Genomic DNA, 26,445 nt, shown 5'->3' with positions numbered 1-26,445 from the left:
ATTTCACAAAAGTGACCACTTACATTACATTGCATGAATTACATAAGTTTTGATCTATAAGAAACTTCCTTGCCTTAGAGAGAAAACACTTTTGTAGGTTTTAGTGGGGTTCATGGAAAACTAAATAATTTGATGTGAAACCTTTGAATGTGGGCACAAATGAAACAACCAAAAAAAAGTAAGTTATTTTCTGCGGTTTTATCTATTCAGATAATTCATATTGTTTTTACCCTACAGTTTTTTAGGTTACTAATTTTCCCTGGGAAGGAAATTCATACTGGTTCGAGTTATGTAATTTGCGTTCCTTTTTAAAATCACTTGTTTTTAAATAAATAGTTTTATTAGTTTATATTTTGAAGCTTTCCATGTTATATTGTTTGGTTTGTAGTTCTGTGAGAATAATTAAGTGCTCTGATAGTCCATGATACTTTCTGTTAGTTCAGTGCATCTTCCATTATTGTAACCTTTGATACACAAAAACTGCTTTAGTTGATAGACATCAGTACTCCTTGATGTATTAATACTTCCTTGGTTGTGCCACACTACAGCCTTACTGTTAATATAAGGTCCTCACATGTTTCTCTTAACTTTGTAGGAGATACAGACACTGCTAAGACTTCTGATGATATCAGTTTAAGTCTGGGCCAAAGTTCTAGTCTTTGTAAGGAAGGAAGTGAAGAACAAGGTAAGACCATTACACTTTACCATGATGTCATATACTGTGGTGACCAGAGTTAATTTGTAGAATGTGCTGTGTACAATCTGGCAGGAGTTTATAACAATTTAATATAGTATTTAAGGAAACATTAATATAAAATGTTACTGGGATAGTAGTAATACAGAGTTATACAGGCTTTTAGCTTACTGGAACTCAGTTATACACGTTCTGCCAGATAAATATGGAGAGAGAAATTCTATGAGCCTATGCCCCAGAGTGAATATGAGATAGGAGATAAGAATCTGCTATTCTTTTAGTTGGTCAGACCAAGTAGCCCAGCTTAGGGATAACCTAGTATGTAAAACTGTTACTTTCCTTTGGTACAATCTCTAAATGCCAGCTGCTTCATCTCCTGCCATCTGCAAAAACAGCAATAAGTTTTGATGTAGTGTCTTAGTTCATGTGCATTGCTATAAAGAAATACCTGAGACTGGGTAACTTGTAAAGAAAAGAGGTATATTTGGCTTACGGTTCTTCAGGCTGTACAAGAAGCATGGTGCCAGCATCTGCTTCTGGTGAGAACCTCAGGAAGCTTCCAATCATGGTGGAAGGTGAAGGGGAACTGGCATGTCACATGGTGAGAGAGGACGAGAAGAGAGAGGGGAGGGGTGCCATGCGTGCTTTGTTAAACAATCAGCTCTTGTGTGAACTAATAAACTGAGAATTCACTCATTACCGCAGAAGCGGCAACAAGCCATTCATGAAGGATCCACCCTCATGACTCAAACACCTCCCACCACGCCCCATGTCTAACACTGGTGATCCACATGAAATTTGGAGGAGGACAAATAGCCAAACCATATCACAGAGAAATAACTTGCTGTTGGACCTACTGCGAAACCGTGCATCTATTACCAACATGGTACCTTCCAGATTGTTAATAGAAATTTTGGCTATTTTTGATTTTTTTTCTTCAACTCAATTGTAAATGAATATTTTGAATTTTATTGAGTCTTTTTAAACTCACATTTTCATGTTTAATTTCTAATTTTCAAACATAAAGCAACAGATATGTCATCCCCATTTTGTAATGGAGATTTTCCAAAGTTCTGTAATCAGAACCTGAATCAGAACTAGGTTAGAAACTTTTCTCACTATTGCCACCATGTTATAACCCTGTTATTTTTATTAACCTATGGGTGATGTTTGATGGGCAGACAGGCTGACAAATTTTTTATTCTTAATTATGAAACTTGTTTATGAGGCTACAAACAGATAACTAAATTATGACATTTGCCCATTCATTTAATGTTTTTCCCAGGTTCATTTCTTACAAGCATGTTTTGTTACTGTTGGAATTTTAAGTTTATTATTGTAACTCTCTCCTTTTTTTGAATTTCTGTACCCTCTCATTGTTTCTTTGCTTCTGTGGACTCTCCTATCTAACCCTATACCTCATTCCTAAAACCGAAAAGAAAGTGTACTGTGTGGGCGGGGCACAGTGGCTCATGCCTGTAATCCCAGCACTTTGGGAGGCTGAGGTGGGTGGAGTTTGAGACCAGCCTGGGCAACATGGCGAAACCCTGTCTCTACTAAAAATACAAAAATTATCCAGGGTAGTGGTACACACCTGTAATCCTAGCTACTCAGGAGGCTGAGGCACGAGAATTGCTTGAACCTGAGAGGCAGAGGTTGTAGTGAGCCGAGATCGTGTGACTGCACTCCAGCCTGGGTGACACTCAAATAAATAAACCCACACACATACATAGGTACGTACATATGTATGTATGTACTGTGTGGTATGGAAACTTAAAAAAAAAAAATTAAGGTGAATCAACTGGCTGTGGTGGCTGATGCCTGTAACCCCAGCATTTTGGGAGGCCAAGGCAGGAGGGTTGCTTGAGTCCAGGAGTTTGAATCCAGCCTGGGTAACATAGTGAGATGCCTGTCTCTACAAAAAATAATAAAAAAATTTAACCAGGCATGATGGTGTGTGCCTATAGTCTCAGCTACTTGGGAGGCTGAGGTGGGAGGATCGCTTGATCCCAGGAGGCTGAGGTAGCAGTAAGCGGTGATAGTGCCACTGCACTCCAGCCTGGGCAACAGAGGGAGACCCTTTCTCTCTCTCTCAGTCAGTCAACCAATCAATCAGTCAATATCAATTTCTTTGAGAAGTACAATATCCTTTTCTATAATATGAGACCATCACAGTGTCTCAACAACTAGATAATAATCTTAGAGGGGTTGGTGTCCTTGCGTTTAGGGATTATATATCTTATTTTATATCTGGAAAGTACCATATGCAAACAAGATTTTTATAGTCTGGTAGGTTGGGAATTATATACACATAGATCTACCCTTGCAACTATATATTAACATAGACAGTGACGTCTAGCATTCACTGGGTGCATACTATTGGTCAAGTTTGGGGTCGGCATACTTTTCTGTGAAGGACCAAATAGCTTTGTAGGCCATGTGGTCTCTCTTGCTACTCAACTACTCAACTCTGCCACTGTAGAGTGAAAGGAGTCATAAACAATACATAAATAGTGGGCATGGCTGTGTCAGCCTAAAATTTGGTTTACAGAAACAAGTTTGAGGGCTGGATTTGGCTTCATGGGGCTTAGTTTGTCAACCCCTGGTTTAAGTCCTCTTCTAAGCATTTTATATGCATTTACCCAGTTAATCTTCACTATAAACGTTTGAAGTTGGTACTGTTATTATTCTCACTTTACAGATGAACATGTTATTGCTTAGAGAGAAGTTATAATAAACTTGCTCAAAGTCACACAGCTACAAAGTGACAGTCCTATAATTCAAATCTGGTTTTGAATTAGGCTTTTTAAAATCTATACTATACTACTTTCATATAGTTTTAAAACTTGCTTTTATCATGCAACATTTTTCCATATGTTTAACATTAAAAAAATGTTGTTGAGTACTATTGGCACTGCTTTAAGTACTGGAAGTAAATCAGTGAACAAAAAGACAAAAAGTTCCACTCTCATGTGGCTTCCATACTATTAATATGGAATCATACTGGTAGAAATCAACATATACTGTAGTAAGTAGAGACAGAAGATAGGGATTGGTGGGGACTAGGGAAATTTTAATTTTAAACAGAGTAATTGAGGGCAAGCCTCTCTGAGAGCAAAGACCTGAAGAAGGAGGAGTGAGCTCTCAGGATATCTGAGGGGAGGGGCCCCCTCCACGCAGAGGGAACAACAAGGGCAAAGCCCCAAAGCGGGAGCATGCCTGTCAAGTTTGAGAAATATTGTGGCTAGCTCAGAGTAAGTGAAGGGCCAAACAGTATGGAGTTTTGTAAGCCATCTTAAATGTGCTAATTTTAATTCTGAGTGAGATGAGGAACTGCTAAAGGGTTGTATTTCATTTTAGTAGAATCACTCTGGCTCCTATTTTGAGGAATATATTAAAAGGGGCAAAAGTTGAAGCAGGAGCTCACTTAGCAGATGATTGCAACAATCCAGAGCACAGATCAGAGTAGTGAGAAGTAGTCTGACTGTGTGTGTGGAAGATACTAAAAAGATGGGTTATGGATTTGGATATACTGTGTGAGAGAGGTAGTGGTCATGGATGACTCAAAGGCTTTTGAGTTAAGCATCAGGGAGGATGGGGGCCTGCCACCTGAAGGGGGGAAGACTGAGGAGGAGCAGATTCGAGGTGGGGAGAGCATGGAGGGTAAGTTAGGGGGTTCAGTTCAGGGCATATCAGGTGCTGTTAGACCTGTACGCATCAATGAGTAGATAGGTTCAGATTTCAGGTAAGAGGTCTGGGTTGGGGGTTTTAGATTCAGGAGTGGTCAGTGGATAAATAAAAACAACAACAAAAATCAGTCATATCAGTTAAGGGGTTGGGTATTATGAAGTTGATGAAGTATCAGGGCAAGCATACTTGTTAGCTGCTTGGGGTTAATGTGGCCTGACTTCTTGATCCAAATCCCTTTTCCTAGTTATGGTTTGGCGCCACCTAGTGGCAAATGTTCATGCTGGCTTTAATACCATTTGGGACTCTTACTCCTGTGGTTTGGATTTACAGGACAATGGCCTTTAGTTAGTTGGTTAACAGTTAGTTGATTAGTTGACACTCATTTTGTCACCTGATTCAGGATGACTGGGGGAAAACAGGATATTGGGGTGTATCTTCAACTTTTTCACTTCTAAGATAATCTACAGTTTTCCTATCTCTTGCTCATGTCTTCCCTATCCAAGATCAGAACTTCAGACCGTACACATGTGAATATGAGGGCTGGGTAGAAGATAGAGGAACTAGTTACAGGTATTTCTGAATTTTAGTTTGTCGTGGGGATAGAGAACTGGATGAGATTTACAAAGGGAGTATAGGTAGAAAAGTGAAAAGTTCTAGCTAGGTGCCATGCTCACACCTGTAATCCCAGCACTTCGAGAGGCCAAGGTGGGAGGGTCTCTTGAGGCCAGGAGTTCAGTACCAGCCTGGGCTACATGGTGAAACCCTGTCTCTAAGAAAAACTATAAAAAATTACATGGGTGTGGTGCTGTGCACCTGTGGCCCAGCTACTTGAGAGGCTGAGGCAGGAGGATTGCTTGAGCCTGGGAGATCAAGACTGCAGTGAGCCATGATTGCACCACTACACTCCAGCCTGAGTGACAGAACAAGACTCTGTCTCAAAAGAAGAGAAGAAAAGAAAAAGTGAAAAGTTTTAAGATCTGAACCCTGTGCCTCTTTAGTTTAAGAAGTCCAGGAGACTGAGTAGGTACAATTAATGAGATCAAAGGAAAAGCAAGACTGTTATCCCCCTGTGATCAAAGAGAATGGACTGGCCACCTTCGTCACGTGCTGCTGATAGGTCAGGTGACATGACGACTGAGACTTGACCATTGGATTGAACAGTGTAGAGGGTGTCGGTGACCTTGATAAGCACAGTCTTAGGGGAGTTGAATTGGAATACAAAGAGAGAATTAGAGGAGAAGAATCAGACAATGAATATAGACAACTCTTTCAGTGAATTTTTGTAAAGATGATAGCAAGCAGGAGAAGTAAAGATAAAGGAGGGATTTCGATTTTGTAAGATGTTGTAAGAGAAATAACAGCATGTTCGTATAATTGATTGTTATCCATAATCAATTGATAGGGATGATCAGAGAGAGAAAGAAGGTACAGTTTTTGTTTATAAAAGTAATACATATGTTACCATTAGAAAATATAGTTAAGTATGAAGAAAAAATTTATACCTCTGCCACTGAGAAACTTGTTTCTTTTTGCATATCACTTTTTTTCATATTTTTTTGCTTTGATATAATTCAGTGGTTTTTAGAATATTATGCATCCATCACCACTATCTAAATCAAGAACGTTTTCATTACCCCAGAAAGAAACCTGCACCCATTACACTCCCCATTTCCTCTTCAAGCAGCCCCTGACAATCTCCAGTTTACTTTCTGTTTCTATGAATTTGCCTATTCTGGACATTTCATTTAAACGCAATTATATGTGTTTTTTTAACGTGTCTGGCTTCTTTCACTTACCTTATTCTGGCATGAATCAGGATGTTATTTCTTTTTATGGCTAACTGTGGTATATCACTTTTCACATTTATAAAAATATACGCACGTATTCCATTAGCATTCATTTAAACTTACAAAACTGGATTTTTTTTTTTGAGACGGAGTCTCACTCTGTTGCCCAGGTTGGAGTGCAGTGGTGAAATCTCAACTCACTGCAGCCTTCGCCTCCCGGGTTCAAGCAATTCTCCTACTTCACCCTCTCAAGTAGCTGGGATTACAGGCGCCCACCACCACACCCGGCTAATTTTTCTGTTTTTAGTAGAGACGGAGTTTCACCATGTTGGCCAGGCTGATCTCGAACTCCTGACCTCATGATCCATCCGCCTTGGCCTCCCAAAGTACTGGGATTACAGGCATGAGCCACTGCACTTGGCCAGTGCTACCTTTTTCACTGAATTATTTTCTCATATTATTACATAATCTTTGAAATTGTTTTTTTGTGCCTGTATGAAATTATTAGTGGACTACATTTTCAATCATTATTTATAGGACATTGTTATACTTTTTGTGCTTTAAGAACTTTTATAATAACGTGACATGAACAACTTTGTGCTAAAACCTCGTACACATATTTGACTCTATCCTTTAGCAACGATTTCTTACCTTCAATTTAAGAATACCTTTTCAAGTTTCTTGGCCATATTGCCAGATTACTTTAAGAAGGTTACACCAGTTGGTACCACCATGAGCAGTATGCCTTTCTTATTCTAAATGCCACTAATAACAATTGTTTAAAAAAAGTTTGATTTGATGAAAAATAGTATCTCTTTGTGTTGATCTGAGCCTCTTAACTTTGATATAATTTTTTTCATATGGGTAACAGTAAGAAAAAATGTGTTTACTTGAAAATTTCCTGAAACCACCTAAATTTTTTCTGACAAAATTAAACCTTTTATGTTATATTTGTTTAGCAGTATTGAAAAAAATGCATGTATTAAAGTAAGTTTGGCTGTGTCTTTTAAAATGAAATACTTACATTTCTGTTTTATTAATTCCTCAGAAGGAAGTTGGTTTTGATCATTAGCATTTAAAAAACATTTTGTTATCGTAGATTTAGTGATTTTCAACTACTTGCTCAGAGTCGCTAAGTTTTCTGTAAAATTCATATCCTTGAAATGTGAATATCACACCAACTGATAATTGCTTATTAGAGATACAGAGTTTTTAGAAATAACATTATAAATTAATACTACAAAAAATACAATGCCAGCTTTTAAATTTTGATATTTAGACGATATAAGAACCCAACCACTGTGGCAGCTGTGTTGGGAAAATAATAAAGGACATGGGTTTTACTTACCTTGAAAACTTTAAAACGTAAGATAAAGTATAATTGGACATTTACAAACTCCAATTTTTATGGTACACTCCAGAGGCTATCTGTGAGTTTTTAATTAATTAATCATAGTGAAATCTACATTTAGATTTTTAAAAAGTACATAAACATTTTTAATAACTCATTCCTTTCTTTTAATCTTAGGGGGAAATGTCTGCTTTGGTCATTGAGATTCTACTGGGAAGACTCAGATTTACTATAGAATCTATTATTTTACTTCGTCTATCCAGCTATGACAAATAAGACAATAATTTTTATTTTTATTGAACTAACAGCAGGTTCAAATGTCCTTGTCTGGCAAAACATATATTTAAAAATCAGCTATTTTGCAGTTTGGTTGTCAAGCTATATTCCAAGATAAATTACAATGTAGGTAGGTAGGTAGATGCATTGATTTATATCTATATTTACATTTGTATATATAGTATGTATGGTAAGTCACTAATCACTGGTCTGGATGGAGGGTTAAAGCAGTGATCTTACAGATACAAGAAGATAAGTATTTTTTTCATGAAGTATTTTATAATTGCTATACCAATAATGAAAGATAAAAATAACGAAAGATAAAAATGTAATTATTGCTGTTTTTACCATTCTGAACAGCAAGAGGATGTCTTACATCATTATGTCTTGTTTGGGCATTGGTCAGCCTATTTTTGTTGTTTCTGATGACTCTAGGTTTTCTTGATTTGTAAAATAATTGTGTTAGCTTTTTGAAAGGATTTTAATATTGTGTTAGGTAAAATAATGATAGCCACCTTTAATTGTGACGGCATTGTGTCAAGCAATATATGTTATTAACTCAGTTATTTCCTTGCCTATGACTCAGTGAAGTTGATGTCCCATTTTACAAATAAGGAAACAGATTTACAGGGGGTAACCCAAAGTTACCAAGTTAGTAAGTTGTAGACAGAGCTTGCCTAGAAATCCAGGCCTATTTTAAGTATAATCCTTTGTTGCCTCTTATTTTATTGTTGATAGTCTATAGAACTCTTTCTGAGGCCAATTGAAGAACTCAAAGATTTGGAAGTTCAGTTCAGTTCAGTTCATGAATAGAATGCTTTCTTTGTGCAGCTGTGAAACAGAAAGCAGCTCTTTGGTGAACTACTTGAGAAATTGTTTATACTTGATTTACTGTATGCAGTGAATTCTTTCCATTGTGAAACAGTAGAAAAGCAGATCATACATTTATTTTAACATTTCCAAACATGTGTTTGAAACAGATTTGGCAACTGATCGGAAGCTCCTTCATCTTGTCTCCAATGACTCCTTCATCTCTATTCAGCCTTCCTTATCCTCTTGTGGACAGGACTTGCCAAGGGACTTCAGTGACAAAGTGAGCCTGCCAAGTCATAACCACCACCACCACCATGTTGATCAGTCTCTGTCCAGTGCCTGTGACACAGAAGTAGCTTCTCTTGTACCTTTACACTCACACTCTTACAGAAAAGACCACCGGCCGCGAGGTGTACCACGGACTTCTAGCTCTGCTGTAGCTTTTCCAGACACTTCACTGAATGATTTTCCCCTTTATCAGCAAAGACGTGGGTTAGATCCAGTTAGTGAGTTAGAATCTTCCAAGCCTCTTTCTGGATCCAAAGAATCTTTGGTGGAAAATTCTGGTTTATCTGGGGAATTTCAGCTTGCTGGTGACTTGAAAATCAATATTTCTCAGCCACCCACAAAAAGTGGGAAGAGCAAACCTTTGAAAGCAGAAAAAAGCATGGACAGCTTGAGGAGCCTGAGCACACGGAGTAGTGGGTCAACAGAAAGCTACTGTAGTGGAACGGACCGGGACACTAACAGTACTGTCAGCAGCTATAAAAGTGAGCAGACCAGCTCAACTCATGTAGAGAGTGTCTTGTCAGAGCATGAGGAGTCTCCTAAAGCAGGAACAAAAAGTGAGAGGAAAAAGGAATGCTGTGCAGGCCCAGAGGAGAAGAATAGCTGTGCCAGTGACAAAAGGACTAGCAGTGAAAAGATTGCCATGGAAGCGAGTATCAACAGTGAGGTTCATGAGGCCAAGGACCCCACCCCCTCCGAAGAGGTGCACAACCAGAGAGGTCTCAGCCCCTCTGCATCTGAAGAAGCCAATAAAAATCCCCATGCAAATGAATTTACTTCCCAAGGGGACAGACCACCTGGGAACACTCCAGAAAACAAAGAAGAGAAGAGTGATAAGTCAGCTGTTTCTGTGGATTCCAAAGTGTGTAAAGATGTTGGTGGAAAGCAAAAGGAAGGGGATGTTCGACCTAAATCTTCTAGCGTAATCCATCGGACAACTTCTGCCCACAAGTCAGGCAGGAGACGGACAGGAAAAAAACGGGCTAGCAGTTTTGATTCAAGCCGGCATAGGGACTATGTTTGCTTTCGAGGAGTTTCTGGCACCAAGCCACACAGTGCTATATTTTGTCATGACGAAGACTCTAGTGATCAAAGTGACTTGAGTAGAGCATCAAGTGTTCAGTCTGCTCACCAGTTCAGCAGTGATAGCTCGTCTAGCACTACTTCTCATTCCTGTCAGTCTCCTGAGGGCAGATACAGTGCACTAAAGACCAAACACACTCATAAAGAAAGGGGCACAGACTCTGAACACACACACAAAGCTCATTTGGTTCCTGAAGGAACCAGCAAAAAGCGTGCAACACGACGGACTTCTAGCACAAATAGTGCCAAGACTCGTGCCCGAGTGTTGAGCCTGGACAGTGGCACAGTAGCATGTTTGAATGACTCAAACAGGTTAATGGCACCTGAAAGTATAAAGCCCTTAACCACTTCAAAATCAGATCTTGAGGCCAAAGAGGGAGAGGTGCTAGATGAGCTATCTTTATTAGGACGGGCTTCCCAGTTAGAGACAGTCACTCGATCTAGGAATAGCTTGCCAAACCAGGTTGCATTTCCTGAAGGGGAAGAGCAAGATGCAGTCAGTGGAGGTAAGTGAACTGTAAGAAGAGATTTCTCTAAGAGTCACTGCTTTTTCATACTATTAATTAGAGTAGTGCTTACTAAAATATGCTTCTGTTAATATTACCCCTTCCACTGTGTTATTAAAATAAGCTTTCTTGAATGGAGAAGTAGGTGGTTATCTTAGAAAAGGTTTTGGTATGAACACCAAGAACATATTTTTTTGGTTGCAATATTTGAATATGTCAATTTGTTCTTGATGGTGTCAAGAACACCAGTTTCTAAGCCAGTTGCCACCTGTTAATGTTTTGCTGGGAATAACAAAAATTAGCCCTCTTCCTTTTTATAACAATAGCAACAATAAAGTATGTAGTTATTTAAGGGCACCAAACCAGTTTCAGTCATCTCTTATACAGTATATGACACTGAACTTTCAAAGTTAGATCACTCAGCCTGTTATATAAGAGTTTTCCAAATATTACTTTAAATCTGATTATGTACATTGAGAATTGTGGCTCTTTTTTTAAGTCTGTATCTTTGGTTTTATTTCTTGCTTACTCAAGTTTCAGGTGTTAGGAAAATACTAATTTTTTCTATAATTTCACACGCTATTCTTAAAGTTTATTAAATTCAGATTTGCAATTTATATTGGCATTTGGTATCCATTAATTGATGTAAGATGCTCCCATAATAACAGTGATGGTGTTCTGGTTAAAGTAATAGCTTACTTATTTCAGGTTTTTGGAGAATTGTGCAAATTTGGATAGGTGATTTTATATTCTGTCAGTGTGTGTTGGCCTCTTTATTTCAGAGTTGTTATTTCTTGCTGTTTTCTTCTGTCCAAGATAGTTTGTTTATTTGGTTCTGGTTTTTATGGAATCTGCTTCTTGAATAGAATCAGAAAAATCAGGTCTTTTGTTGTTAGTACCTTAGTTTTTTTTAGCCTCTACTCCCATTCTCTTTATTTATGCTTCTGTCTTTAAAGTTTATAGTCTGTTTGATATAGTAATGTTCAGTCACTTATTAAAAGTTAAGCTGGATTTTGTTGGTACAAACATTCTGAAACATATGAATATATGCTTTTTCTCAAAGATGTTAATTTCACCCAAAGTATTTTAAAAGTCCCTGTTGTGGTAAACATTTTCCTAGATTTTTTTGGGTGAAGTTTCTAGCCAGATTATTTCTAATGGGAACACAAAGAAATTATCTGGTACCTGACGAAAAATGTAGTTTATCAAACCTAAATATTGAGAACTAACTATATCTGAAGTGGTTATAACCATTTGGTGACAATAGAGTAATTAAATTCTCTCGAGTCTTTGACCTGGATATAGTTCTCTTTTTTTGTAAACAATCTGAAATGCTTGTAGTGATTTCTCACACAAATCATACAAGGTATGTTCACAGTATGCAGGAGACCACTGGATTTTAAAATATAGCTTAATTTTTAAAGTTATCAAAATGAATTTTAAGTAAACATGCTATGATAGAAATATATTACTGGTCTGAATATTGCTGAAAAGTAAATACTGAAAAAATATGTACAAAAGTATGCAGTAAATTCATGCCTTTATATTTAAAATGTCATTTCCTTTTCATGGGTACTGTTTTTTAGGAAAAGTTACTTGAAAGGTGTTATTTGCTTCTCAGTGCTGTTCTTTAAGCTATATTAGCCCTCGTTTTTCCAGGTTCTAGCTTTTGTTTTCTTTTGTTTGTACTCATTTTTTAAAAATTTATTTAAATAACTCCATTAAATGTTAATAAATAATGAAATAAAAATATCTTCTTTGGTGGAAGAAATGTAATAGTCTGTGTGCTGTTTAAAAACTTTTTGCCTAGGGAAGGCATTGCGCAGGCTATTTTTATTTGAGTTTCACTGGGTTTAGAATACAAATAAGAGCAAAACTAAAGCACTTAAATGTGTTGGGAGTTTTTTAATTGGTTTTTATCATAACTAAATATAGGAGTTTTGTTGGGAGTTTATTTGGGCTTTTTGAAAGTTTGGAGGTGGTGGGAGGGGATTTGTTTTGGTTCTCATTATTTAAAAATTACAGAGACTCTCAAATACTGTTTAAAGATATTTGTTTATGTTAACATTACCTGTTATACCCTTTCTGACAATTTAGAAGAAACGTTTCTGGGCTGTCCTGCCTTACATAGTGTACTACTGAAACCTGTCAACCAATCATGTTACTGCTTGGCCATTCATATACCTATGCATAAGCCATAGATAGATTTTTTCCTGAAGAATATGAAGGTGTGGATAACCGATTTCTTTTCGTTTTATTTTAAGGTAGGTGGTGGTGGTAGTGTGGAGAGATGGAATTTAGGAAATATACTTTAAAGTACTAAAATAAAGTAATCTGAAATAGGAGGTAATCTAGTTTAGTGACATGGAGTCAAATACCTTTGTTAGTATGTGGGCTCCACTATTGTGACTTTAGGAAATCTACTTATAAACCTTAGCTTCCTCAACTTAGAACGAGATGATTATAGTATCTATCTCATAGGGTTGTTGTGAGGACTAGGCAGTTAATACACGAAAATGCCTATCACTGTGCCTGGCACACAGTAAATGCTTGCTAGTGCTGCTGTGACTATTCAAGGCCAGTTAGTTATGCTACACAATGTAGCCTGTCCTTTAACCTTATTAATTCAGTGGTATAAAATTAAAGTAGAAGAAAATGATTAAATGTAGAAATAAACTAGAGATAGTCTAAGTGTGCCATTGTGAAACTCAATAGTAAAAATAAAAAATATCTGATTCCCTAGTTTCTTACATAATGCTAATAGGAAAAACATTTTTTATTAACATCAATTTAGTCACAGGGATTTTAACGTGATTTTGGCAGTAGTATGTCATATATTATCTTTTTTAGTCACGTAACAAGTGATTGTTTTCATATGCCCTGTCATCATTAATCAAGTTCTTTGGTTAAAACCGAATTTCATCAATAATGGTTTGTGATTACTGAGACAGGAAATAGGTTTTAAGTTCAAACTAAGTCATTTTCTGTTGATCTCTTGTTTTGTACTTAATTTTTCTTTTTACATTATAAGGCATATCTTTAATTTATGACTAATATTTTAAGAAATGAAAACTACATACAAGCTGTATGGTAGAAAAATGTCCTGTGTTTTCTAGCCTGTATTACTTTTAATGAAGTCCTTTTCTTTTGAGCCATTTAAACTTATTTCCTGTGTGATTCAATACTGTTATTACAGCATATTTTCTGTATCACTTAATGGATTACAAAGAACAGCCCGAGTGGAGAGGTTTGTGTTTACTTATTATTCTTTGTTCTTTTTTCTGAATTGTTTAACCTCTAGTTCTCTGTGACATTTATTTTAAATATAATGTTTGAGTCACTATTCTGTAAGCATGAAATAGGATCCTAATATAATATTGTGTTGGGAACCAAAGATCATCTTTAAAGAAACAATTATTTAAAGAAAAGTCAGATCTTTTCAATAAAAATTTTATGAGGGTTTGTGCTATACACATAAATTGAAGGTGTGTTATTTTGTACCCAAATATCATTGAGCATTAGATAGAAGATAAAGACCAGTAAACAGACAAGAAAATACAAATTATAGTTTTTGTAATTTACTAAATAGAAGGACTCTCAAGTCTAATAAACTTAATTTTCTGATTTCCGGGTCCACATGGAAAGTTAGAAGGAGCAAATTAGTAGAAGGGATGGGTACTTATAGAAGCTGAAGTAATGACAGCAGAAGAAATACACAGCTAACCCCGAAAGAGGAGCTGTAACAGCTGTACAAGCCAAAGCAGGAAACCCAGCAGTGTGTGGTCATTAAATGCAGGGGCAGATATCGTTTTAATTTTAATAGTGTTCAAGGACATCATAATAGCATAACTTAATACTGTATTAAAGTATAATGCTATACTCATTGTATATGTGGCTGACCTTGATTTCATTAAGGAAAGATATTCTTTACTGTGAAAGAAGCTTAGACATATATAAAACCGCACAGAAGGCGGCTCATTAAATACAGCAAAAATAGGTTTGGCAAAATTATCTTCCTTTACAACAATATCAAGAAAAGAGGTGTTTATTGGTGAAGCAAATACATGTTTGTATATAGAATTCCCAAAACCAGCCCATGCCTGATTTTGTCAAGTAGGAACAAACATTACAGTGTTTTTCTTTCTCTCAGCAGTGAAGTTCTGGGCATCAAACGGTTACATTTTCATACTACCTCTAATTACTGTCTTAATATTCTGGCAGGTCATTAAATCTGTGCCTCAATTTCCTCAACTGTAAAACGGGAATAATAACCGTTTAGACCTGTCTCACAGTTAACTATCAGACTCCAATGAGCTTAAACCTAATGAGTGTAGAAATGTGAAAATGCTTTATGTATTATAGGTTCATTATATAAACAAAGACAGTGATGTCTTTCATATGTAAGGATGTGTTCCCTCTCAAAAATGTCACTTCAAATATATGTGTTTATCACAACTGACCCTTTAGTAAGGGACTCTCCTGAAAGTAGATGCAAAATTGTATCTAAAGGATTGATATCTTTCATCCCATTCACAAAGAATTAAAAAGGATTAGAAATCACCTATAAAAGTAAGTAATACTTAAGTTATATTTGTTTGGCTGGTGGACTTGTGGAAAATATCAGTAAGGATATGCAAATTCTCTTTAACTCAAAGCTTAGCTAATAATTTTTTTTTTTTTTCTTGAGATGGAGTCTTGCTCTGTTGCCCAGGCTGGAGTGCAGTGGCGTGATCTCGGCTCACTGCAACCTCTGCTTCCTGGGTTCAAGCGATTCTCCTGCCTCAGCCTCCCAAGTAGCTGGGACTACCAGTGCCTGCCACCACACCCAGTTAATTTTTGTATTTTTAGTAGAGATGGGGTTTCACCATATTGGCCAGGCTGTTTTCGAACTCCCGACCTTGTGATCCGCTCACCTCGGCCTCCCAAAGTGCTGGGATTACAGGTGTGGGCAACTGTGCCCGGCCATAGCTAATAATTTTGTTATTGTTTGCTCCAGTTCCTTGGCTTGTCAAAAAGTAGGCCAGTCCTTTAAAATGTTTTCACAGATGGAAATTATTTTCATTCAGAATTGATGCTTAGAAATTGAGCAGTGTTCTCTGGCTTCCCAGAAAATGACACTTAAAAACATTTATTTATTTACTTATTTATTTTTTTGTTATTTCTAACAAGAATGAGCTTGAAAAGCATTTGTTGTTTCATTGGAAGAAAATGTTTGCATGTTGATGGTAGCATCATTCTTGGCTGACAAAGAAACTATGAGAGGGAAAAACTATTTAGATAAAGTGGATTTCATGCCTAGACTAAAACATTCCTTTTAGAATGTTTTTGCAAAATTACTTGAATGTTTATGTCTTTATATAGTAATTTTGTTGTTAGGTAAAATCATTTTTATCCTTAACATTACAATGTATTTCAGAATGTTTGCAGATGTCTTTTATTTTTCTGAGATGTATATATACTTATTCGTTTCATACTTTTGTCATCTTTCTTAAGAATTTAATTTCCTAATAGCATTTTTTCTGATCTTTTTGAAGTACTAAATGCATATTTTTATTTACGTGATCTTTCCAGATTTACTCCTTTTCCCCCCACAATAAACATTTCTCACTGAGAAGAACATCTGAGCAATTTTCTCTAAATTTTTATCAATTTAATTGAAATTGAGCTATTGCAAGATGCCAGCCATAGCAGTACATGACAACTAGAAAGTAACTTATTACATACAAATTCTTTTATAAATTAATCAGGTATATGATTGACATCATTTTTAAATAGCATCTTTATCTGTATATATTTATACTCACAGCTTCCAATTTTTAAGATAGACTTCGGATAGCCATTACCTCCTACCTCATTAAATTTTGCTCTTTGGGCATCCCAGCCATTCTAGAAGTATATTAGTGCCTTTAATGCTTTCTCTGCTTTCATTCACAGAGTAAAACCAACTGATAGTCTGTAATTGTAATACTACCGTAAAAAATAAATAGTTGCACTAAAATAATTCATTTTAGAATGTGTAGAATTTTCCTTATCTCATTGAGATAAATGTGAAGTAACTCCTGAGGTAGGAGGTATGTATTATGGATTAAACTTTCTTTGTTATCTTCAGGAACGGACCAGATCACAGCTGTCTAAAATGTCAGAGAATATTTTTGGTTTGTCCATGAATTGAACTTAGGCATTTAGTAAATGCTTAAACTTAATTGAGTGATTGCATCAATATAACTAAAGTAAAAAGCTAAATTACCTGAAGTGTCCTCTTATTTTTATTTTACTTTGTTTTGATTTTTTAATTTTATTTTATTTCAGATGGAGTTTTACTCTTGTCACCCAGGCTGGAGTGCAGTGGCACGATCTTGGCTCACTGCAACTTCTGCCTCCTGGGTTCAAATAATTCTCCTGCCTCAGTCTCCCGAGTAGCTGGGATTACAGGCGCCTGCCACCACACCTGCTAATTTTTGTATTTTTAATAGAGACAGGGCTTCGCCCTGTTGGCCAGGCTGGTCTCGAACTCCTGACATCAGGTAATCCACCCACCTCGGCCTCCCAAAGTGCTGGGATTATAGGTGTGAGCCACTGCGCCTGGCCTGAAGGTTCCTCTTAAACTTATTATGATCGTAAAGTCAGTCTTTTTAACACAAATAAATGAATAGAAAGTCGAGACGTTTAAGTTTGAAAAAATACATTTAAAAATATGCGACTCTCTGGATGTATACCCTTGGAAGTATTTTATATGTCTTGTCATTCACGGTTTTTGAATTGCTTGAATGTTTTTTCTTTTTTACCTACACATTCATAAAGTTTAGTTGTTCTAGAGTGCTAATTTTTCACACTCTGCATTTTATGCTCTTACTATTGAATTAATTTCATTCTTCTTTGCTAGAGATACTGGGTTTTAAGCAGAGTCAAAATGTCAACTCCAAAAACAGTTTTTAAAATATTTTCTCCCTTCTCTCTGATTCCCTAGTTAAAAGATTAGATTCTTTGTTTTTGTTTTTGTTTTGGTTTACTATTTTTCTTCTATAAAGTTAAATGATTCAAAAAGAGTTTATTACAATTGGATTCTGGAAGTGAGTTTTTATCAAGTATGGCTATAACATATGTGACTGTGCTTACAGCAAATTATTTTAAGCTTTAAAGACACATTTTTCCTCCTTTGGCTGGAATAGAACTGCACCCCTACTCTACTGTATTCCAAATAGAGCTGTTCTGGAAGTAGCACATTCCCAGGGACATGGCTTAATCTTACATACTGTGACCATAAATTGTAGTATAGCATTTTCCCTTGAATGTGTGATACTGTTAAAGCAGTTGCCATAGTAAACATTTTGAAAATTCTTGCAACAGTAGGTGTTTACTCCCTGAATATTATAAGAGACAACATAGACGGTAATCATAATTCCACTTTAACATTGTTCACTGGATGCCTAAATTTTCATCTTAATGTGTTTCCAAGACTGTTAAGAAAGTAAGTGATACAATATGCAGCTATTTTGCAGATAACAATGTAAATGGTGTATTACTAGTAAAAAAAAAAATTGTTTTCTGAAGAAACCAAGAAACATTTTGATTAAAAGTGGACACTGTAGTTTGTCTTTTCACTCCAGTACTGTGGAATAATTAGCTTTTACTTAAGATTAACACCATGAAGTCTTCAGTAGAAGGGAGATAGTAAAGAAAACCATCTATTTCTCTTCTTCCTATACTCAATATTCAGTGATTACATACTGCTTTTTTCCCCAAATCCTTCTGAATAATTTTGGTACATTTTATGGATTAAATGATCTTCTATAAATTATGTCTGGGTAAATTTTACTCTGCTATTTTGGTTGAGACAGTATCTACAATTAGAAAAAATGTTTGAAAGTCTCTTGATGTGGTTGGATTGACTTGTAAATTGAGCGTAGTAGTTTGTTACAAATAATGCTTTATAAATAATAGCATAATAGTTTGTAACAACTGTAGAAGAGAAATCTTTAATATAATATTTCACAAAATAATTCTTGAATTGAGTTTTTAAATAGTGGTTTAAATTCCATAACCTGAGTTAAACCTTACTGATGTCTAAGAACTGTTAGCAGGTATACCAATTGCTCATCTCAGTTTTCATTTCTTCCCTCAATTGGCTTGTTTTCTTCTCTGCTTTGTTTTGTCCTTCATCCATTGATTGCCCTGCCCTAATACATGTTTTCTCCTTTGTAGCAATGCTGATTGCATTTTCATTTCATTGAAGTCATGGTTGTCAGGAATTGGCAAAGTATGTAATGTGCCTTGTAGCTGTGGTAACAAAAAGGCAACCTTATCTTTCTAGATAAGTACTGTTCAATACAACTTTGTGTGATGATGGAAATGTTCTATATCTGCACTGTCCAGTAATGGTAACAACTAGCTACATGTAGCAACTGAGCACTTGAAGTATGATTCATGAATCTCAAGAATTGAATTTTTATTTTTAATTTTAATTTAAGTTTAAATAGCCACAGTTGTAGATGACCAGATTTAATCAGCATCTTTTGTTCTTATAGGCCATATATAATTTTTGTATACATGGACTTTTACCCCACAAGTAAAGGAATTTAAAGGAAATTTCATGTTTGAAAAGAATGTTTCTGTGCTAACTTGTGTGTTTATTCATACTTAGCATCAAAATGCCCTTTCTCAAAAGCAAAATGATTCCCAAATTATTTAGATCACACAGTTGTTTTGTTTTATATTTAAATGGATGAAAATCATTTTACATTTTGCTTTAGAAACCTAAATCGGTCAATCGGTGTGGTTTTGTAAGATCTATGTAGTTCTACTAAGCCATTGTTGTGATGTTCTCATGTTGTATGCTTGGCTTTAGTACAAACTAAAAAAGTACAAACAATAAAGTACAAGCTTGTTAGATTAAGCTATGAGTTCCTGTGCTTGCCAATTTGCTGATATTTGCTTCCTAAAGTTGAGAGGACCAGAGCCAGGGGCATGGAGTTGAATAAAGTTTGATGGTAATGAAGTACCTTTATAGTAAGATATATTCATGGTCTGTTGAATTAACACACTGGTTTTGCAACTTCACAACCAGAGGCACAGGGTACTGTGAGATAAACTTACTGCCTTACTCTTTGTCATCAGCAGTGAAATGTACTGTCTTTGCTGTTTTTACAATACTCATGAATGTAAGAAACTAATGCCCTATTCCCGTTAGTGGAAACTAATCAATACTGTGCTTTTAAGGTTGACTTAATTGACGGGGCAGTAGAGGAATATGGGACCAAAATAAATGAAACTTTCAGGAAAAGATTTAAAACAACAGCGATCTTAAAAATAGGAAATTGAGGTTGAAGAGAAGATGGCAAGGCTAGATAATAAGTCAAAAACATTATTTTTAAAGAAACAGTTATCTTTAAATAAATGAGATACTTTTTGTGTATTGCCTGATAGGACAGATTGACAGTGTACATGTGAAAACAGTTTGGATTAATTAGACAAGTTCACTTTACCCATGAGGGTGGGAAGTCAAGGGAAAGCCAGGCTCAGCTGCTATTTACATCTCTGACCTAGGCTCCTGTTTGACCTAAGTCTGTCTTGATGCAGCAGCACAAGCCAGCGAGGAGGCAGTGTCATTTCGCCGCGAACGCAGCACATTTAGGCGCCAGGCAGTACGGCGCCGGCACAATGCAGGGAGTAACCCTACCCCTCCTACATTGCTCATCGGATCACCCCTAAGGTATGGTATTTTCAATTCCACCAAGTTTAGCATGCATGTAACAGCCCTTCTAATCTGTTCTGCCAGTCCCAAGAAAGCATTTGAAGAGTGTTGTTTTTCTTTCCCTTTCTGTTTCTTTCCTATACATTTAAGCCCTTTTTGACTTTTTCTGCATGTAACCATGAGCCTGTTGCATTATGCATGCTTTATGTTGCACAATGATCAGATTGGTTTAGTCAATTTTAAGTTGCAGAATCACTTGAGGGCAGTTACAGGATGTATATAGTAGGTCTTAGTCAGCTTTCCTTTTTTTTCCTCTCACTCCAAATTAATAATAATGCAACATTTTCCCCAATATTTTGACATTATTTAATATAATATGAACAAATACAAACTGAGTGGTGAGCTTGTTGAGGAATAACAAATAATTCACTTAAACTTGATAAGCCAGTTTGTTTTATTTCACTAAAATATGATATGTTTTATTTTATATTGCCTAAACTTAGTGCCTTTTATAATCACCAGGATCTGGTAAATGACAGAACTAACATATATAATTTATGTGAAGTGTAGTCAATTGGAGAGAGATATACATTTATATGTATATCTTTATTAAATTTTTCAAGCTCTGTAGTATAGTAAACAAACACATCATAACTTTTTCCTGTAGTCCTAAGTAAGAAAACGTCCATTTGTAACATTATGGATAATTTTTCATTAAAATTCTAGTAACTACTTTATTCTTAATTCCATCAAATCTGATGAATCCATGCCCTGAATTAGAAATATAAAAATCTATCCAAAACACTTGGGCTTTAATTTATTTTAAGAATACAAAAACAGATATAAATACTTTTTTTGGGGGGGGGGACGTTCTATTGCCCAGGTAGGAGTGCAGTGGCGTGATCTTGGCTCACTGCAACCTCCACCATCCAAGTTCAAGTGATTCTCCTGGCTCAGCCTCCCAAGTAGCTGGGATTAGAGGTGCATACTACCATGCCTGGCTAATTTTTGTATTATTGTAGAGACAGGGTTTTGCCATGTTGACCAGGCTGGTCTTGAACTCCTGACCTCAAATAATCCGCCTGCCTTGGCCTCGCAAAGTGCTGGAATTACAGGCGTGAGCCACTGTGTTCTGCCCCAAAAATGGATATTAATACTTTACATATGCTTACTTAAGCAGTGCATATATTATACAAAATACTTTTATTAGCCTCTGTATCCTAAAAGTACTATTTTACAAATTATTTTCCAGCTACATTTTAATTTCAAATTCAAAAGGAAGAGCATTTAATGAAATAACTGCTGTTAGGTACATAGTAGGTTGGAACAGATAAACTCCTCTTGTTAAAACCTTGTTCTTGAAACAAGGAAAATCCTTGTTTCTTTAAAATATTTTATTTCATACTCCCCTGAGATTTAAGACTTGCTTGTTTTCCTGGATTTTACATTACAGTCAAGAATTTTGTGTTTAATGAGGCACCCCTGGAATATCTCTGAATGTGCTGTGATTCTGGGGGCTGCCCAGTTCACAAATTGTTCATTACTCAATTAAAGCTCCTTTAAATGAAAAAAAAAAAAAAGTCTGGGCGCTCTGGCTCACGCTAATCCCAGCACTTTGGGAGGCCGAGGCGGGCAGATCACCTGAGGTCAAGAGTTTGAGACCAGCCAACATAGTGAAACCTTGTCTCTACCAAAAAAAAAAAAAAAAATTAACTGGGTATGGTGGTGCGCCCCTGTAGTCCCAGCTACTCAGGGAGGCTGATGCAGGAGAATTGCCTGAACCCAGGAATTGGAGGTTGCAATGAGCCAAGATCATGCCACTGCACTCCAGCCTGGGTGACAGAGGGATACTCCATCTCAAAAACAAAACAAAGCAAAAAAAAACTTCGTCTTTCATAGATCATGTTCCTAATTAATTATTCAATAAGTCAAAATTCTATAAAAAGTAATGTGGATTAATTAAACCAATATTTAAAATATAAAAATGAGAAGACAACCAATTTAAAAGAAACGCTTGTTCTAGAAACCTTCTCTGAGCCCTTTGCTTTTTGTGAGCCTTCCTGTTCTTTTTCCTTTCTACCTTGCCTTTTCCTGCCTGAAGTAACTTTTCTTTCTGCTGATGGATTTGGGGCATAATCTCAACATGCACAAAGAGCTCAGCATTTTATTTTACTTTTTCTATTTTGTTTCTAACCTCTTCTTTTTGCCCCTTAAATAATACTTGCCAAAGGCAACTTTTTTGCTTTCTTACTCCATGTTTATATATCTTAAACTTTTTTTTTAACTTTTGCTTTTCAGTTTTTAAAAATTATTTCATTCTTTGCCACTAATGAGCCTGCTGGATACCACTCAGCAACATATGCAGACAAATTAGTTTTTTGTCCTCTACCAGGTGGAATATTAAAGAGCTGTGGTCTAACACCAGCCAGTCACCTGCAATTTTCCTGTGTATTTCTAGGGTTTGAAATACATTACCATTCAAATGAGGATGTTGTGTACTACCTTTTGTTTTGTTTTGTTTTGTTTTTTGAGACGGAGCCTTGCTCAGTCCTCCAGGCCGGAGTGCAGTGGTGCAATCTCAGCTCACTGCAACCTCTGCCTCCTGGGTTCAAGGCATTCTCCTGCCACAGCCTCCTGAGTAGCTGGGATTACAGGCACCTGCCACCATGCCCAGATAATTTTTTGTATTTTTAGCAGAGATGGGGTTTCACCATGCTGGCCAGGCTGGTCTTGAACTCCTGACCTCATGATCCACCTGCCTTGGCCTCCCAAAATGCTAGGATTATAGGCATGAGCCACCGCACCCAGCCCCTACTACTTATTTTTCAAGGGTTCACATTATAGTTTTTGAAAAGTAGTTGTCTAGTAATCAGCTTGTAGTTTTTGTTGAGGTTCCAGGATATTCCTAGTACCAAGGTTACATATATCTTAAATAAGCTGGCTTCATCATGGGTAAAGTACAATAACATTTATCTATGGGGAATTAGGGAGAAACACCAATTTATTCATCTTTTGTAACTGTAAAAAAATTCAGGTAAAGTATATTGTGTTATTCCTCAGTGTGAGTTACAGAATAGTAATCTCATCTTTAAATAAATATAGGATGATATGGTCATTTAAAATTTGGAAAAGTTGTCAAAAAGAAATAGAATAGATACGGCAACACTTTCATTGCAAGTGATATGTAAATACTGGTAAATATACTAATTTATTTTAAACTTTAATGAATAAGTAAGTGATCATCCAAAAGGCAACTTGGTAAAATATACGTCCCCAAGGATTGGGAGTGAATTATCAATTTTCTTACAAAGAGAATTTGAATTTATTTTATAATGCTTATAAAAATATACTGTTTCAGAATTATTTTTTAAAGTTTTTATTTGAAAAAATTGTTTGCTTTATAGGTAGGTTTTGTTGGCCTTTGCTAATTCTTCCCAGTTAGTAGGCCTAAAAAAGACAAATATTTAAAATATTTATAATTCAAATATTAAGAGTTCTGCATTTATCCTAAATGTGATATCTTTTTAATTATAGTTAATGGGCTAGAATGGAATGAAATCATCATTGCATTTCGAGGAAGGGGAAAAATGCTTTAGTGTATTCTTAAATTTATTTTTTTAATACAAAATTTAAAAATCTGTAATAAAATAAGGTCATAGTAATAACTAAGAATTCATGATTAGGAATTCATAGGGCCCGTTTGTGGTGCTCAGAAATGAATCCACCAACTGTTTTTTTTGTACTTTATACAAAACAGTCTTCTGGGTTTTTCTAGAATATAGAGATATATAAAAATTATGTAATCATACTCTTAGACTTTACATTTTAGTTGGAGAGACACATAGAAAGGTAACTAGCAGTACCTTCGATGGAAAAATTGATGGAAAAATTTGTTGAGTACCTATTTTGTAAAATCTGTGTCTTCTGAACCTGAAGGGACACATGGTACCTGAACTATGAAAACGTTGTTTTTAATAACAATGATAAACTTCTGAGCATTATCCAGGGGATGAAGAGTAGATAAAATTCATCTAGATTTACTTCTAACTTGTAATATTTACTACTAAAACATTTTTTTCTCAGTATTTTCTTCCTTGTGAAATTTGTCCTTTTTGGTAAGGTTTGTGGATAAGTTTAGATTGGTTCTGAGGAAGAGTAACATGAATTATATGTGTATGGAAGATAAAAAAACTTACCTGATTATATTAGTTCCCAAGATTATCTGTTGATTTATGTGTATTCTACAAATATTCCAGTCTGAAGAAATTATTAAATACTTTTATCATTATGGCTTTAAAAATAATGCCAGTAAGGACTGACAACTCCACATTTTGTAAACTTAGTTTTTTCATATGTTTTGTGCATTCCTATCCTCTGCCTAGAATGTGTGCTTTTCATTGGTGAAATGAAGTACTGCAGGTTAATAGGACTTCCTGGGATGATGGAAATATTCTATGATCTGTTCTGTTCTATACGGTAGACACTAAGTACTTGCTACTGCCTGCTTTGGTAGCTATTAGCTCTGGTAACAGTAGGTATGTTATGTAGTTACTGAGCATTTGAAATATTAGCAAGACCAAGGAACTAAAATTTTAATTAATTTCGATAGTCACAGGCTACTGTATCAGACAGTGTAGTTCCAGAATATAGTCTATTATCATAACCACAGGCTTAAGATATATATATATGTTTCAACATAGCCTTTTATTTCTTGGTCATTCCCCAATACATGAGTTTGTTTTATGTGTACCAGAGAAACAATTACATCGAATTCAAAGGATTAGAGAGATGTTGATACTCATGAAAAATGATAAAGTAACTGAATAAGGCCATCCTTAAGTAGGATTCTTTTATTCGTTCTAGAGGTCTAATAATTTTAGTTGCAGACTCTGGGATTGTTAAAGGTAAACTTCAATTGGCAGATTGCAGAGTTGCATTGAACATCATGTAGAGAATAATAATTATACTCAAAGCATTTTTTCATGAGTTTTGTCAGTTTAAATTTGACTAAATATTATACTAAGAACATTAAAATTCATACTATCATAAATAAAAATATGAAAGTATAAAATGAGTTAATATAGTCTCTTAATTTAGATAATTTTTTATTAAAATTTCTAATAAATAAATTTTAATCTCAAAATACCAAATATTTAAAAATTTTATCAAACTTAGGCCTAATTTCCTTTGAGAAATTACTAGTTTCCTAATTATTTTAAAGATTTTCCAAAATGATGGATCCATGTAAATGAGACTGGAATATGGTTTGGAAGAGGAAATAGCAAAATTTGTTATGGGAATGTAACTACTACCTTGTATATAAAGCACGCCTTATTTCAGAAAGATGTAAGCTTTTTATAGATAACACTTTATATTAATTCTACTTCTGACTGTATCCCATGGCCATTTGTATTTCACTTGGTTGAGTCAGTTTTTCTGGTTTTCTTGCACTAGTTTGTGATTTTTTTTTGATTCAAGATTGTTATTTTGGTTGCATTTGATAAAGATGATTTGGCTTTCAACTGCATATAAACTTGTGTTATTGTGAGTTTGAGAGCTCAGAATATTTGAAAGAACAATTCTAGAGTTATTACAGGGCTATAAATGAAAGTGCATGTTTAGCTGAAATATAGGGCTTATCCATCGGGGACCAGCTGCAGCACACATACATTGAAAGTACTTATGATTCTTTTTTGCTGCTTTCTTTTTCCTTACAGCAGAATTTAGTTGGCTTGTGGTGGAAAAAAGTTGCAGATTAACCAATTTACATGTACATTTAATGTTGACTGCATTTGTCACTTCAAATTTGTAAGGACCAGAAGATTTAAGTTGGCAGTGTAATCTGTATATTTTACAAAGTTTGTTGGCTCTTTCTTAGGTTATGTTGAGAAAAAGTGCCTTTTTGCAATCAGTTTTCTATATTGACTTCAATCTAGGTATTGTTTTCTCTTTTCTTCCCTGTAATGTCTCCCCAATCCATGTTTTTTCCTAGCCTTCAAGATGGTCAGCAAGGCCAGCAGTCCACAGCCCAAGTCAAAGTCCAGTCCCGCCCCCCTTCCCAGGCTGCAGTGCTCAGTGCTAGTGCCTCCTTGCTGGTGAGAAATGGGAGTGTCCACTTAGAAGCATCACATGACAATGCATCTGCTGTAGGCGGTAGCAGTTTGCAAGATGAACTTGGTATGCAGGCCTTATGTAATCTTGATGATACAAAAACTTTAATGCAGCAGATGATGGGTAACGATTGCAGTTCTTTTTTGAGATAGCTT

General features: G+C 35.7%; 1 protein-coding gene across 2 annotated transcripts in view; it reads left to right on the top strand.

The window, feature by feature from the left end:
• The window catches only part of PCNX (pecanex homolog (Drosophila)), a 211,816-nt gene that overhangs the window by 55,358 nt on the left and 130,013 nt on the right, over positions 1–26,445 (top strand). The window contains exons 5-8 of one of the 2 annotated variants that reach the window (XM_011949638.1): positions 596–685; positions 8,779–10,488; positions 20,065–20,197; positions 26,172–26,356. In XM_011949638.1, the coding sequence (XP_011805028.1) occupies positions 596–685; positions 8,779–10,488; positions 20,065–20,197; positions 26,172–26,356 (2,118 nt within the window). The remainder of the gene's footprint in view (positions 1–595; positions 686–8,778; positions 10,489–20,064; positions 20,198–26,171; positions 26,357–26,445) is intronic. The other variant, XM_011949639.1, reaches the window with a different exon arrangement.

This window comes from Colobus angolensis, unplaced genomic scaffold, assembly GCF_000951035.1.
Source record: "Colobus angolensis palliatus isolate OR3802 unplaced genomic scaffold, Cang.pa_1.0 Scaffold3, whole genome shotgun sequence".
NCBI lineage: Eukaryota > Metazoa > Chordata > Mammalia > Primates > Cercopithecidae > Colobus > Colobus angolensis.
Note: the sequence above shows the minus strand (reverse complement) of the source record. Positions and strands in the feature narration are given on the sequence as shown.